The 16,287-nt window shown below is 44.0% G+C and overlaps 2 protein-coding genes across 9 annotated transcripts in view; one reads left to right on the top strand and one right to left on the bottom strand.

The window, feature by feature from the left end:
• The first annotated feature begins 5,473 nt into the window (after positions 1-5,473).
• On the top strand, positions 5,474-7,048 carry insm1b (insulinoma-associated 1b). The gene has a single exon (XM_084683359.1). It carries the CDS (start codon positions 5,633-5,635, stop codon positions 7,046-7,048), a length of 1,416 nt encoding a protein of 471 aa, XP_084539485.1. The 5' UTR covers positions 5,474-5,632.
• Positions 7,049-9,156: 2,108 nt separating this feature from the next.
• The window catches only part of ralgapa2 (Ral GTPase activating protein catalytic subunit alpha 2), an 87,687-nt gene continuing 80,556 nt past the window's right edge, over positions 9,157-16,287 (bottom strand). For 6 of the 8 annotated variants that reach the window (XM_084676451.1, XM_084676504.1, XM_084676468.1 and 3 more), the window contains one exon: positions 9,157-12,050. In XM_084676451.1, coding sequence (XP_084532577.1) covers positions 11,896-12,050 — 155 coding nt within the window. In that variant the 3' untranslated portion in view covers positions 9,157-11,895. Of the gene's footprint in view, positions 12,051-14,105; positions 14,147-15,194; positions 15,255-16,287 lie in introns of all 8 variants that reach the window. The other 2 variants (XM_084676515.1, XM_084676488.1) reach the window with 2 other exon arrangements.

The following is a 16,287-nucleotide window of genomic DNA, read 5'->3' as shown; positions in this document are numbered from 1 at the left end:
TATCCGGAGGGTGTATTAGTCTACAGCTCAGCCTGCTCCATGACTGATCTCCTCGACTGAAGCTTATTATGCAAACGGCTCCCAACTCCCACTGCATAATTAGTACTTAATTAATTTGAGTGAAATCTTTCATCTGTCTGGGTCCGGCCGCTCCTTCCTCCATTTACAACATGATATTAATTTCAGAGTGGGAATCGTAGCCTGGCTGATGAAAAGACTGATATAATTAATCAAGTATCTTTTTTCCTCTCTTTTTTTCTGAGGGAAAATAATAAGAGTGATGAGCAGAGTCTGATTAACCCTATTATGGTGACTAATTAGGGGGTTCATTTAATAATCAAGAAAGCAGCACAATTATGAGAGAATGCAAATGACTCCAGCTAATGAGGAGCATGTCAATTTTGGAGATGTTTTGTTTAGAAAATGTGACATTCCAAACTCTTCACATGGGGTCATTTGTTATGGTGTGTCTGTAAGAGGATGGGCTTAAATGCTTGAGCCTGAAATTATTTGGATGCTTATTCCATTTTTTCAAAAATACATCATCTACCAGAACGTCCAAGAATTGAGAAACTCAATGAGAACACGTCCAAAAACCACGTCCACAAAAAGTATAAAGCATAACGTTGGATTTCCCAAACTTAACACATTACATTTCCCAGTCAACAGCAAAACTAGATTATTTCCTTGGGTTTTCCTGTTGAGAAATGGATGTGTACTATTTAGATAGTAAGACTGAGTCACCTCCGGGCAAATAGCATTGCCCCGAAGTCTACATACAGTGCAATAGAGCTTTGCTAACGTCAGCTGTGTACGGCAGCCAAAACTACAGCAGAGATTCAGGACCATGGACAGCAATTCGGCTTCTAACAGCGGGGTTTATACGTTCCAATAACGTCTGAAGCGTTTTTACTTCGCAGGGTTGGTGGCTTGTACTAATATTAAAAACAGCAATTACGGGTTGTGCAGTTTACTTCAATTCAGATAATCAAAATAGGATCATTCCTGAACAGTTACAGAATTTAGGTATGGTGGGCGTTTCATTTGTGGAAGCAAACAACTCACGGGTCCCTTTTAAGAAAAAAAGGTTCGAGCACGACATTTAAAGAAAGAAAGGAGGGGTTAGAGAGCGAGATAATTCTGTAGCTCCATTTGTCAACAGACAGAAAATGTGGTCCATTAGGTTGGTGAGCGGTCATCTTTCATGTTTCTCCAGATAATGCATCTACTGTCATCAAGTTAATGGTAACCTCATATAGCCTATAATGATACTATGAGCGATTTAATTAATTTAGGACAGAAGTCTTTCCAAAGTAGGCTACAACTGTAAAAAATTCAGTGTGTAACATATTTTAGTGCTCTTATAGCTATAATGTATTCACTTCAGATCTATTTAAAATCATGCTGCTTTCAGACAGTTTAGATGTAGCAAAGTCTATCAGAAAGTCATATGTTTAACTCAGTGGCGTGGGTTTCATGATACATTAATTTGAAAACGGCAAATCTGTCCTTCCCATTTTTTACTAAGAAAATTACATTTAATGGCTGCATCCAAAATGCTGTCCCACTCACATTTGGAAACAAACATACGCCACATGCTGAACTCCCTTCTCCCTACAGGGATGAAATAGTTAACGTTCCTTATTCCTTTTCCCCCCGGCACCTCGGTCAGCCTTGCTGTGTTGTGAGTGTGCTTTATAAATAAAATGTACTTACTTGCTTACTTACTTTTTTTAAATAATGGATAATGGTCAAAATGTGTGTGTGTGCATGCGCGTGCATGCATGCGTGCATGTTCTGTACCTCAATCTTCCCTCTCCGCTCTCCCATAGAGCAGCTGTGCCTCTGAGAACTCTTCTGAGGTAATTGAATGAGCCAGGGCAGAGGGAAACCTGCGGCGGGAAGTTGGCGCCCGCTGGCCTTATTATCTATAATACACCAGCCGCTCTGCCTGCGCTTTGTTGTCCGCTCATGAATACAGAAATGAATGTGAGGGCCGACAGAGGTGAACGCGGAGAGAAACGAGGCAGTGGTTTTTAATCAGTCCCAGATAGAACAATCACTTTATCCACCTCTGCGGCTCAGAGGTGAATTAGCATTTAACATTCCAGGGCATGTCTCGTGAGAGTAGACTCCACCTAACGACCAAGAACATTGGAAATTACGAAGCAACTCTCGAATGTTTTCGATTAGAGAATCATTCATGCCTCTGGGATAAGGGCAAATTATATTCATAAAGTTTTATTTTGCTATTTTATTACTCCAATGGATAGGAGTCGGAATAACCCGAGAAATGCAGAATTATGCAGTTTGGCTTATTATCGGACACGATTCGTTTGCATTTGCTATTCACAATGAGAAACAATACACCTCAAACCGATTTAGAAACTTTTTATTTTACAAAAAAACACAATAACTTCACTAACAAAGGCTCGTTTGTTTCATTGTCTAATTGGTTCATTGTAGAAACATATTTTTTCCATCTGAAGACAATGGCTAAAGCGCTCATACACAAGTCCTTGCATCCCCTCTGATTAAATCTGGATTCCTCACTGGCTCTCTGAATTGGTCTTCTCTTATCAGATTAGACAGGCCGAATGGAGCTCCAACTCATCCATTACAATAATTTATTGACAACACCATTCATGGAGCCCATGTCGTGACCGCAAATTACAGTGCCATCCTTACATGTTATGGGCTATAGTGGGTTAGATATAGAGGCACACAAGGTCTGATCAAGCACACATACAGATGGTGATTTACATCTCCAGTATGTAGACTAGTTTAGAATATATAATTGATGTAGACATAACAAATAATTCCGTCTGATTTCACAGGCTACTTTGGAACCAAGATGTTTGGGATCCGAAATCGTCCACCGTCCGGGTGCTGCGTTCAGCCTGTAGGTGGTGCAATGAAGTCAAGTCGTCAAGGAATTAACTCAACTAGACGGCTGTCTTCAGGGTTGTATCAAAAGATCAAGATTACTGTCATAAAATGTATGCCTATGTCAAAATGTAGATCGTCGCTATATGTAGTTGCTCTGTAGGCGTATTTGTGAGCAAAACCGCACCATTAAAAGCACTCTAAAGACCCCAACAGGCCACTTAATCCAAGTTTCAAGAACAATCATCAGCATTAGACCGGGTATGTATTTTTTATCAAACTTGTAGAAAGGAGGCCCATGAGACCTACGACGATTCAAACCAAAGAGGTGTGTTATAACCCCTATGCGATCCCGAAGTGGCCCCGGTGGTAGTGCATGAAGGGCGGAGGAAGTTTATGAGTATGGAAGGAGCGGCAGCTGTATGCTAATGAGGCGCTTCCCCCTCGCACAGACAGGGGAGCACGCGCCACTGAGCAAACACGCACATGCGTCCGATACCAAGGCCACCACACTGCACACTGGCCCACGCGCTTAAGAGAAATTATCACGGGGAAAGAGGAACTCGTTAAAATTCCATTAAAGTATCTCCTCGAACCAATGCTATAAGTGCCAGCTGAAACACTGAAACACTGATTGGCCATAACACAAACCAGGGCAAATGCATGACCTAAAAAGACAGCGAATTATGAAAACATGTATTTGTTAAATAAGTGTTCATATGTTGGAAAAGGACAATAGGGCCTACTGTTGTCTATAAAAGTACTGTACAACTTTCTACTTTTCTCAAAGTAGAAAGTATAGGCCTAGGCTATAATTTTGACTTGATCCAGATAACACAACTTGTTTAACTTGGTTTGAATTGCCGGTGGTATTTTGTAGCCTACAAAGAAAGTTCAAAAAAGTGTGTGAAAAGCAACTTTTCACAAAATTAAAAGCTAAAAAAGAATCGTGGCAAAACTAACGGTGAGCATTGAAGCAGGTGAGAATGCACCAAAACAGCCATTCAAAGACACATGTCTCAACTTGATTGTGCAATTATTTGACTTGGTCATACAGCAGCTTTATGCAAATGTCCAGAACAATGGGCGATGATGGAGATTAATTCTTGCCTGGTTTCCCCGTGCAGAGAGAAAGGCACACTCTCCCAAGTACAGGGCGCAAGTCTCTGGTTTTACTTCATTTAAATAAATATTCAACCAGACGGACAAAGTTATGTTGAGATGTCTTCTCAGTCTTTCTGTTTAATGAAAACCTTTTTTTTTTTTTTACATCTGAAAAACTTACGCGTTTTTTCACATTCACTGTAGCCATTTAATAATGGGTTCTTTAACGTTTTGGATTAGACCTACAAAAAAACGTTACCTATTTTTGAAAATAACACATTTAGCCTATATAACTGAATTCTAGTAGTTAAAACTAACAAATATGCCAATACTGACAATACTACCTGCTTTAATAGCATTGTGCAAATAAGAAAACATTAAGGTAATATGTTGGAAAATTATAAAGATGATTGTATTTCCATATTAGCCTACATAAACATGCAGTCATGTTTTAGATGTTAGTGCATTTCATTACTGTGCGAGCAGCAGTGCGCGCTGACTGACATTCGGACTGCGGCCCTCTTTGTTTGGAGCGCTGATTACACACAGCACGCGCCTATCTCTAGGCCAGATTGGCCGTGAGTCCTATTTCACAGTGAAGAGGTCAATTTGCCTTTCAAACGAAAACGGAATATCCAGCGTGGGCAGACGTGGCTATTGTCCACAAAGACCAGAGGGCTTGCTTATGTATGCAGTGAGACGTCTGATTTATAACTCGAGTTAAACTACCGAGACAGACACGTGCTCAAATAAATACTATTTAAACTAAAGAATATTTCCATTAAAAAAAAGAACAAAAAACATGATCAAGGTCAAGTCAAGTCAAGGTTTTATGTTGGCTATATGCGTTAGAAATGTCAAGGCTCACAGTTGACACAAGTTACGATGTTGTCCATAATATGCATGCGTGAAGTGTTGCATATAGAAATATATAAACAAAAACATAAAAACACGTCCACCATCAAACAAACATGTAAAGATGCTTAAAGTGTTTGGGTTATTGAAGCCCTGCTGTGGTAGGCGCACACATTATGCGCACACATTTTAATACCGAGGATTGTCAAAATCATACAGCCGAGGCCCAATGCTATGAATCCCACTCCACTCCAGTCCCTATCTTAATTCTATATTTTGATGATGGCGGTAGTGACGGACATTTCCTTTTGGCAGCTCTGTGGCCCCCGGAGGAGAGCCACAAAGCCGTGGCACGTGTGCATTTGTATAGAAAGCCATCAGACCGTAAAAAGAGGAGGACCCGGCGTGTGCCTCTGTCAGGGCGGGGCCGCGCGCACACATTAATGTAATAAACCGCAAGTACATCTGCCCAGCTATCTGCACATCCTCCAACGAAATCCACCAAAGCCAGGCTTTGAACACTCCCACAACCAAATCCACTGGGATCTTAGTTTCGTCTGATTGGTCGGGGACGCCGCAACAAGGGGCGAGAACAATAGCATCATTCCGGCATAAAAAGAGTGCAGCTATGCATTGGAGGCGAAAACATTTCAGCAACAGAGGAATCGATAGCGAAAATATAAGTTTGTCATCTTAAGCTCCTGCGTGTCTGCAATTTTACAAACCTGGATCATAATAGAGACTTCGCCCTCCTTTCCAAAGTGCCTTTCCACCATCATTCGCAAAGATGCCCAAAGGATTCCTAGTAAAAAGAAACAGGAAATCTGCACATGTTTCCTACAGGACTCGTCCCGATGAAAATGAACAGGAGCATCATATCCCAACCTTTCATAGCCAGGTCGACTCATCCCCGACAGAGTCTGTTGCATCCAGTCCTGACCGAGCAGTTATATCGCCGGATCTCGCCGCAGACGCGCCGGTTCCCAGGCTGGAGAGTAAACCGGTGCAGTTTGGAAACCCCGAGGCGGTGTGCCAAGCACTGTACAGTCCGACTCGGCCCATCAGCAAGGAACACGAAAGGAGATATTTCGAGCGAAGTTTCAATCTAGGCTCACCGATTTCTGCCGAGTCATTCCCGACACCTGCCTCCCTCTCGAGTTTAGACCATCTTCTATTTGCCCCAGTGGACCTGAAAATAGGAAGCAGCAACAGCAATCGCAGTGGCATCACCAGCAGCATCCCCGCCACGGCCATCCGGACCGGCACTAAAAGGCCTGCATCCGACAATGAGCGCAAGAAACCTGCATCAAAGAAACCCAAAGCCATAAGAAAACTAAATTTTGAGGACGAAGTCACGACTTCACCGGTGCTTGGTCTTAAAATCAAAGAGGGACCGGTCGACTCCAAACCAAGAGCGCAGACATCGGGAGGTAATAAGCCTTTAGGAGAGTACATCTGCCAATTGTGTAAGGAGGAATACGCGGACCCCTTTTCTCTAGCCCAGCACAAGTGTTCTAGGATAGTCAGAGTTGAGTACAGATGTCCCGAATGTGACAAGATGTTCAGCTGTCCGGCCAACCTCGCCTCTCACCGACGCTGGCACAAACCGCGCGTCCCAAGCGCACCGGGAATGCCACCAACTCAGAACATGAAATCTGACATCGCCAAAATACCCCCCGTTGTCAAGTCCATCCCCGAGGAAGCCAAAGACATGAGACCTGAGATGCTGAGCGACAGAGACACCCCGAGTCCCGGTCTGTCCGAGTCCGGCTCGGAAGATGGGTTATACGACTGCCAACTTTGTGGGAAAAGGTTTAAGCGTCAAGCATACCTAAGAAAACATATCCTTGGACATCAAGCCTTGCAAAATAAAATCTTCGAGGACCACGGATTTCAACACAGCGACAGAGTAGAAGAGGTTCAAATGTCCTCGTCCTCAGAAGAGCAGCACCCAAACCAAAGTCCCCTGAATCTGAGCCCCGTGGACTGCCTTCTGTGTCCCGTGTGTGGGGAGAATTTCCCCAACAGGGCCAACCAAGAGAGACACCTGCGTCTCATGCACTCATCCCAGGTTTATCCCTGCAAGTACTGCCCTGCCACTTTCTACAGCTCACCGGGACTCACGAGGCACATCAACAAATGCCACCCATCTGAAAACAGGCAGGTGATCCTGCTTCAAATGCCCGTGCGCCCTGCGTGCTAATATAAGAAAATGCGTGCCTTTGGACGGGAAACAACGTGGCATTGAAAAAAGAAAAGGTTTCAGTGATGTTCAAGGCCCGACTGTATGAATGACCGGGCAACTTGATGTTTAGATGGTGTGTTCAATGAGGTGTCTTATTCATGCCAATCAGTGGTTGTTGAATGCTTATCTATATCTTGAATAAAATAGGCCTATATTTTGAGATTTCTCTCAAATTAGTTTATCAAAATAAAACAAAGCGTAGTTTGACTGTTAAAGGGTATTTTTCTAGGACAGCTGCACACGTGCTCAAGTAATAGCTTCTAGACCTAAGAAATGTTTATTCACCATGGATATTTGTTCCTCATCAGAGCCTTTTAATTCACCGACTGTGAATTGCTGTATCACTGTAGCTTTATGCTAGTTTATGAATGACAAGACAAACTTATCAACTTTGTCTTGAAATGATAAAACGACTGGAACATTCCCCTTTAGTAGTACCACAATTGCCTTTAGAATATAGCCTAATGGAAACTCCGCTGTACAACTGCCTTAAAAAGTCAACATAATATAAAGATTGTTTTAATTTTGAATGCTGGCACATTTTAATGTTGAGTATAATTGTTGCAATATTTTCATCATAATTTTATTTATTTATTTATTCTGCAATTATTTTATGTAAATTATAATTGTGTTGTGTGATTATTCTGTGAATCGTTCTGGCAGTTTACATGTCGTAGCCAAATGTTTTGTCAAAATTTTGAGTTGTGATAGTTGTCGTGGGTCGGTTTAAATTCAATCTCCACAGCTCTTGTTAAACGTAAAGCTCTTAACTTAGATGCAATCTTTTTCTATGGACATGTTATTTTGTTAAATGTTGGCTTTTATAGCGCTTTGATTGTATGTGTACATCGTTGTCGTCTATCATAAAATAAAATAAAAAATATTTTCAAAACAAGCCCTCAAATGTTTCTGTTTAGTAGGCTACCAGTTCTGGGTAAGCCTAAACTTTCAATATGATAAACTGTGTAGGCCGAAATGTCAAAAAACTCCAACGACGCCTGTTCTTTATAAACACCATCGGCCATAATGCAGCCTAGGGTAGCCTAAAGCGTGACGTAAGAGAGGATAAGCGCACAGGGGTCTTAACAAAACGATTTTGAAACCGTTTGTAGAAGTTTGAAACCGTTTGTAGGAGTTTGAAACTTCAATGTAGGCATTCCCAGAGTGACGTAGCTTAGTCTACATCCTATGCACATTCTGGTAACATTCCAGTGCCATTCCGGATCAACCTCAGGCAATGTTTCACTGAACGAGGTGTACCATGTAATACAACACCGACAAACCCTGAGCAGGTCGCCTGGTCTATTGATTGGCAATTTATCAGTCTGATATCGGAGTCATACTAAATCATTCCACAGAGGCTCAAAAGTGTCCTGTCACTACAAAAAAGAGAGCACTTAAAGCACTATCATAAATTCACATAATTTCAAGTCACAACATGACAAGAGGACAAAGAGGATGTAGTTACAAAGCTAGTTCAGAGTGCTGTTCATCTAGCTCAGAGAAAACTTGTGACTGCGATGTCCATGTCAACATAATCTCAATACACAAAAATCTGTTTTGAAACATAAACCACATCAGTGGTTCCCTGGTGATGTAGACACATAGTGGTCCTATTTCACTATGTAGAGGTTAAAACCAGGGAAGGATGAACAAGGTAGGAGTAATTGTAGAGAGCACCTGTACGTAATGACGGGGGCTACATCACCCCCTCCCCCCCCCCGGCCTGAGCAGCAGGGGGACAGATGGGAGGGGGTCAGGTTACCACTGCTGCTGCTGGGGCTGTTAGGGCTGGGCCAGGGTCAACCCAACCCCCTCCTCTTCCGTCCCCATCCATCCAATAGTACCATCATGTCAGCCACCCACCCGCTTCCCTTACAACCCCCCCCTCCCCAACAATCCCAATCCTTAACCCCCGCCCCCATCTTCTCCCCCACCGGCCCCTTCACCCCACCCTCTGCTGAATCATCGCCACATTAACTGATCTCCTTCAGTCTTATGAGCCATAAGAGTATGCACAATGTATGTGGGACATCCTTTCAACAAACATACACACACAAAAAGAGTAGAACTTCAAATTGATTTAATGAAATGTTTTCAGATTTTCACATTTCTAATAAAGATATCATGACTTCCAGTCATTAAAAACAGTTTGATATGTTAACAAGTAAAGATGAAATCTTCAAGCTCCTTTCCCTCTTCCTCTTACAAATATTATATTACAGGCATTATTATATTTATATTCAGGAAAAAGACTGGAGCCCTCGATTTGACACAATGTACAGGATTCCTAACCCCAAAAGTCTTGAATTAACACTAAAATTCTTGCTTCACATAAGTAGACCCAGTATAAGACACAATCCTTGTCATGGTCAAAACATTTTCCAGCCCATATACACTCCCGAATAGAACAGGGAACCCCATCCACGACATCTAATCTATTATCTACAACCTTAACGCCTAGGAAAAGCCAGTCGGATGGTTCCAGGGACTACTGGGGAAGGTGAGAGCGTTGCTCTGACTCAGGTCAGCATATTTGCATACATTCTTCAACTGCACAAAATGGACTATATTCTGAACAAACCTCCAGTTTGTGCCTCCTTTGCTATTTAATCAGTGCTCGGGAAATGAAGGGAGTAGAAAAAGAACAAGAGGGAGAGGAACATTTAAGAATAGAAAGAGAAAATGTACAAAGGTAAGGCAAAGTAGTGCAACAAACTTGACTAGGATAGTGTTGCAGGTTAGGTGTGTGCACGGGGTAGGTGGGGACACCTTGTAGCCGTGGCAACCCAAACAAGGGGGGCAGGGTGCATTGGCAGCGCCAGCCTTCCTGTTGCTAGGAGGGTCCACTAGGCTCGGCAATGGTATGCCATCTACACCCCCCCCCCCTTCTCCTCCTCTAGTCCCTTGAGGCCACTGAGGGCATATCATGGGAAAGAGGAGGAGTCTGTGCCATTCGATTCAGATTCAGAGAGAAAAGGAGAGAAGGGGGCACCTCTTCACATCAAGCCTAAACAAAGCAGCCCGGAGCCCCGTCAGTGGGCTCCTACTAGCTGAAGGAGGCAGAGACGCTGACCTGTTCAATCACATGGCAGCGTACAACCACCCACGTCCCTCCTCCCGGTTAAAAAAGAAAAGTAGGACAGAAAGGCAGGGTGAGCTGTCTGCTGCCTGCCTCTCACAGCAAAGAAAATAAACCAAAGAAATGTAATCAGGTGGCAGGGAGGGAGAGGAAGAGGGGAGGAAGAGGGGAGGAAGAGGGGAGGAAGAGGGGTGTGGGAGAAGGGCCCTGGTGGACAGACGTTACACAGGCACTGGGAGGAGCTCCTTCAGCAAACACACACGCTACACAGAAACACACGGATGCACACACTCGGACAAACACACACACATGCACAACACGTGGGGCGCGCACAAACACAGACACACACACAAACCAGTGCATGGAGTAAGATTCACCTGAGGCTCCTGCGGCTTTCTCATCTACACAGCATATGTATGACACAGTTCAACACAACAGCAAAATAACTCATCCAATATTACTCTGTATGTACACCCGGAACTGACAAATGTCATCAAATAAAATTAAAGCAATTTACATCCAAGAACAAAGAGAGACACATTCAATTCTCGTTTCCTTTTCCGTGACAGTGAGTGCAAAAGACATGGCTATAGGAACGTTGGAATGTCATTTAGGTAGCTTCACAGGACAGGGAAGGAAGGAGGAGGAAAGAGACAACAGGAACTTATTTGATTATAGGTTATGAGCCAGAGTTAACAACATCATGAGATAATTACAAATGCAGTCTTTTCTCATTCCAGCAGAGTTGCATAAATCAAAGAACAACAAAATCCATCGGAATCCATTTAAAAGAGGGAATTAGAGATAAAAAAAGAAGAAAATCTTCGATTTAGCCCTGTTGGAATGACGTCATTGATTGTCCACTCTGGGTTTGGAACTATTAAAAACAGCCTCCTACTGCACGTGCTCCACAGTGCTCCGTAACCAGGATGTGGTGCAGAGAGGTGGAGCGTCTGCAGAGTACACCAGAACAGCATTTCCTATGACACAGTCATCTCCTCTTCACAATAAAAGGATGAGTGGGCAAAAAACACATGAACGTAGGATCCAAACAAACAAGACATCACCCTTAAATATCCTCCCGGTCAACAGCATTGAGAGCTCTGCAGTGTTTTACACAGTAGGTTCAAAAGGACAAGAGAGATCAATGATAAAACCCATTGAGGGGCCAAAAGGCAGACAAACTGTCTATAAAAATGTACGGGTGATCAGAACTTTACGTCCTATAGAGTTTGATTACATGTGATCACTACAGTAGCGGCTGTCCTGTTTCAGTGTTTTGTTTTTGCATGTTAGTGCAGCCTGGGGAAACAGAAGTCTCCCAGCCCTCTCCCTCTCTTTAGAGTTCTCTGTACAACAGTGTCAGCTACCAGATGATGGGCTATGGCTTGAAAGTTGTGGCATAGAACAGACTGAAATTCTCACTACAGGTCGACTTCAAAACAATGTGACAATCTGGACTCTCCATTGGAATGAACCTAAGTAGCTTAATCTCACGTCCATCTTAAATTAGCCAGTTTGAACTGGAAATGTATCAAATAATTAACTGCCATTTAAAATACATTGCAATATGCTCCAGTTACATGTTTAAATGACACAGAAAACATCAACAACAAACAATAACAATTCAAATGGCCCAAAACTGCAGTCACAAGGGGTAGGCGTTTTCTTTTAAAGGGAGTAATAAGTAGTTGAAGGCAGAATGGGAGGTGGGGTGAAGAGCTCAGTTGGAGGATTTGCTTATGGCGCTGGCGGATCGACGGAGTTTTCCAGAAACCCGGTTCTTTGTGGCACGGGGCATCGTAGGAGAGACCTGGTCCACCGAGTCTGTTCCTACGGCAACACTGAGCTCGGCACTTGTGCTGCCGCTTAACGAGCCTGGAGAAAGGGAGAGCGGGAGAAAGGAGAGAGGGAGATTGAGAGGGGGAGAGAGAGAAGGATTGAGAGAAGGAAAAAGAGAGGGATTGAGAAAGAAAGAGGTGGGGCAGAGAAAGAGGGTCAGATATGTGGCATTAGTTCTCAGAGATCCTGAGTATGTGGCATACTCCAGCATGCTCTGCCATGCATGTTTCCCAGGGCACCCAAAAAGCAGACTCGCCCAACTGCTTTCTAAGAGTAAAATTAAGAAAGTCAAATAAGAAAACACAATTTCTGGTAATCACTGTGTTACACAATCTTGGAGCGGATTCATTTGACCCATTCCATTAACACAAAAAACAATCAAGTGCACCGATTAGACTGAAATACACAGTCTGATAGCAAATAAACATGGGGCCCCCTTCACATGCTCGGTCTGACTCCCAAACACAAGTATACTTCTCCAGATGCTTGCATGATTTGGTAGAAGAATGCTTAAAAAGATTGAGCTTTTGTTGCGAGAGTGTACCATGTAGGAGAAAATCCCCACAATTTAACATGGACAATCACCAACGCGTCCCTTATAAAACACCGTCCATTCTGAAGAGGAAAAAAAACAAACAAAAAAAGATTGAAGCCTACAATTACAGACCCCAAGCAGTGATAAGTGGGAGCAACAAGGAAGAATGGACAAACTAATTTGCATACGACACTCCACTCTACTCTGCTGTCCCTTTCCCCAAACACCCATATTACAATGCCTCAAGTTTAAACAACTTCCCTCTCTTTGTGAAAGAGATGGCATCTGCTGGACTATTTTATTTCCTAGCCCCTCTTTTTCATCTCCCCTCTTTTTTTCCCCTGAAGCATCTCAAGTTGCTGTATCTAAAAGGCACGGCAGATGGTTGGAGTAACAGACACTCTGCAGCGTCGTGGACACCAGGCCCACTGACTTATACTGGGTGGGGGGTTAGTACAATAGACTGAATATGTACCGCAGATCCTCATTACGCATATCAAAAACTAAGAGAGAGGGAGGGGATCAGGGGGGTTGGTGAGCGGGTCTAACGTGAGTCGGACCAACTGCCACGCTCACACATTCCAGTGCCCTCCAGGTAGGCCATTCCTACACTAGGAAGAGCTACCCTGACCATGTACTCCAGGGCCCTCTGTCAGGGAGCTCTGATGGGGGGGTGGAGGTGGGTCAGCCTCTCTCAAATACAAAAAGCCTTATACTCTGCTAACTCGAAAGCCATACAAAGAAATCATTCACTGCACGTCAAAAATAATCAAAACAACACAATTAATAGAATCCACATAATTTAATGGAAAGTAAATCTGTCTGTATCAATACCGTTGTCTGTTTTTGATAAATCTGTCTCAGAAAAATATGAGAAAACACAAAGCAATGCAGAGAGAGTGACCAAGAATGAAAGACAAAGAGAAAAGTAAATTTTGGAGAGAAAAAAAAAGATGAAGAAACAAAAACCCCCTCGACAAAAGAAGTTTTAAATGAGTCTTTCCCCCCCCCCATCCCCCTGCAGCAGTGCAAACAAGGTTGTCGGATGACAAAGACGCTCTCTCTCTCCGGTGCGGCAGGTGCTGGTGTCAGAGTCTGCCTCGGGCAAACAGAGAGAGAGGGAAACGGGAAAAAAAGAAGAAAAAAGAGGGGACGAAAAGAAAAGAGAGGAGTGTAGGGAGGATAAAGCGACACCACATGCAGAAGCCGTGCCAGAAGTGTGTACTGTATTGTTCATGCTGCTACTTAGTCAGGTGCTAAGTGTCCCCATCGTGCGCTGCTCTCGATCAACAAACCCTCGTCAAACAGGACCTCCTCCCCATCCGAACCACCCCCCCTCCCTGCTCAAACTCTTGACACAGCCTCCCGCTATTTACACCCCCCTTACTCTTATGGAGCGTTGGGTAAATAAAGCTTGTTAGTACCAAATATAAAGGAAAGGGAACCAGCGAGGGTGAGTGAACAAGCGAGAGAGAGAGAGAGAGAGTGAGTGGGCGCCCCCTCGCTCCATCAAGCAGGGGCGGCACACAGGCTTCTGGTCCGATCTCGGGGCTTACCTTCTTCAAATATCTTTACGAGACCTTTAATATATTTTAATCTAAAAAAGAAACAAAGAAACAAAAAAAGAAACAGACAGTAGAGCATCACGTAAGGCAGGGTCACACCACAACACAACACAACACAGCGCTGTAGTAGAGAACACTCTGTTTAGGGGTGGTGGGGATGGGTTTGGGTGGGGTGGGGGGTGAGAGGGATGGGGGTAGGGGTTGAAGGGGATGAAGGGGGGTGAGGTGGAACATTCAGACTGATTGTGTGGCGTTGTGGTCTCAAGCGAAAAAATATTATACTTAAAGTATACTTACAAAGTAGAAACATACTTACATATATAAAGGTTGTCAATAAGTATGTAAATATACACTATAAAAATATAGTGAAAAAACGTAATGTATGTCATTTGTATTTAAGTATACTCTTTTTCCGCTTGGGGTTAGTCACTGGGACACTGACAGTTGTGAGATATACAGTATGAATTTGTTAGACAAGATTGTAGTGGAAATGTTAGGTCCTTGTATCTGAATTCTGCATTAATCTGACCAGAAGATCTTGATGAATCTGAAAATTCTACACAGAAAGTTGAGACGTGAAAGAACAGAGCTTGCCAAGTATCACAGGGCAGCATGAGATTTGGCAGTCCCCACTCAGAAAAAAGAGACCATCTCTGTAAGTTAGAAATCATTATGAACAAAACACTTTCCATCACGCTTGCCTTAGTTGACAAGTGAAGTAAAAACTGGATTCAAGTAAACTGAATTTATTTTAAGTCCGTGGGTTAACCTAAATAGGTCAAGCATCAAAATGTCATTCAACAAAACACAACCCAACACAATGAGTGCACAGATAAAACAGAAGTAAAATATCCTGCTGTTTGGACAACCAGCTCATGCAGGAAGCAGAGAGAGGGGCTTTGGGCAGCTGAAGTTAAGGAGTAAGGCTGCATTCAGGACATAAGGGGTTACAAAATGTTAAAAAATGTAGTTTGGGGGGGGGGGTCAGTGGGTGTCAGTGGGCTCCAGAGGGTCAGGGGGTGGGTGGGTGCACGCGGTGGGGCGTCATGCCTAGAGGAGGAAGCAGGCAGATAGTCTTACAGTCCAGCTTGGCCCAGGGGTACTCCATGTCCCAAACCATCCCCGGCCAACGCCTGCACGCTGTCATGGGTGACATGGGTGATGTTAGTGGAGCAGTGAGCCAAAGCGTGGCATATGGGCGCACACACACGTGCACACATACAGACACACGCACACACAGACACAAAGAATGGGGCATGGCACACATGTTAAAAGGGTGAGGATGGAAAGCAGCATTTTAAGCCAGGCATTGCAGACCGAGTGAGGCTCAAAGGGACAGGATGAAGCAGATTCTCTGATGGGGATGGCTGCTTGAATCCTGCAGTAACTTCACTAGAGCATAGGGCACACGGACATGGACATACTAGAGACAGGAAGTATTGGAGGACAACGACAATCCGGTAAGAATTGCAATTGCATTCAATGGATTCCTCTACTAGCGAGGCCTGTCCAGTCGGCTTTGCTTTTGCTGTACACAGACAACAACATCTGAGGGAGAAAAGAAACAGGCGAGCCAAACAACTCCTGTAAGAGGGGGAGAGAAAAAGAGAAAAGAAAAAAGGAAAACGCTCACTGAAGAAAGCCAAGCGCACCTGCACATTATGTGTGTGTGTGAGAGAGCGTGTGTGTGAGAGAGATAGGGTGTGTGTGAGAGAGATAGTGTGTGTGTGAGAGAGTAGGCTTTAACCTCCCCCTTGTTTAGAAGATTGCCAGGTGAAGTCTGCATGATGTGTGGAACAGCCCTGCATGTCCGTGCTGCGGTGCCTAGACCCAGCTGTGACGGAGGGCCAGCTGACTGTGAACCCACTGCGGGGGGAAAGATTTGTTCTGGACGCTGCAGACGTGCGCACTCACACTCACACACACACACACACACACACACCCACTCACGCGCACACACACAAAATTACATAGCACTGTACATACCAAACCCGGCGTATAGAGTTCTAGCAACTATCGCTCTGTGAAGCTACTCCTCGTTTGGCTAACGAGAGAATGTCCCTGTCAGCCCCCTCTCTCTAAGCGTCGCCCAGCTATCTCCCTCGGCCCTGGTACAAAGACACCCTCACTCAAACAGCCCACCATAGCAGGCAGAAAAAACATGAATACCCAG

Source organism: Hypomesus nipponensis, chromosome 3, assembly GCF_054491055.1.
Source record: "Hypomesus nipponensis isolate SF chromosome 3, ASM5449105v1, whole genome shotgun sequence".
Taxonomy (NCBI): domain Eukaryota; kingdom Metazoa; phylum Chordata; class Actinopteri; order Osmeriformes; family Osmeridae; genus Hypomesus; species Hypomesus nipponensis.
The sequence above is the reverse complement of the archived record's forward strand: the minus strand, read 5'-3'. Positions and strand labels throughout refer to the sequence as shown.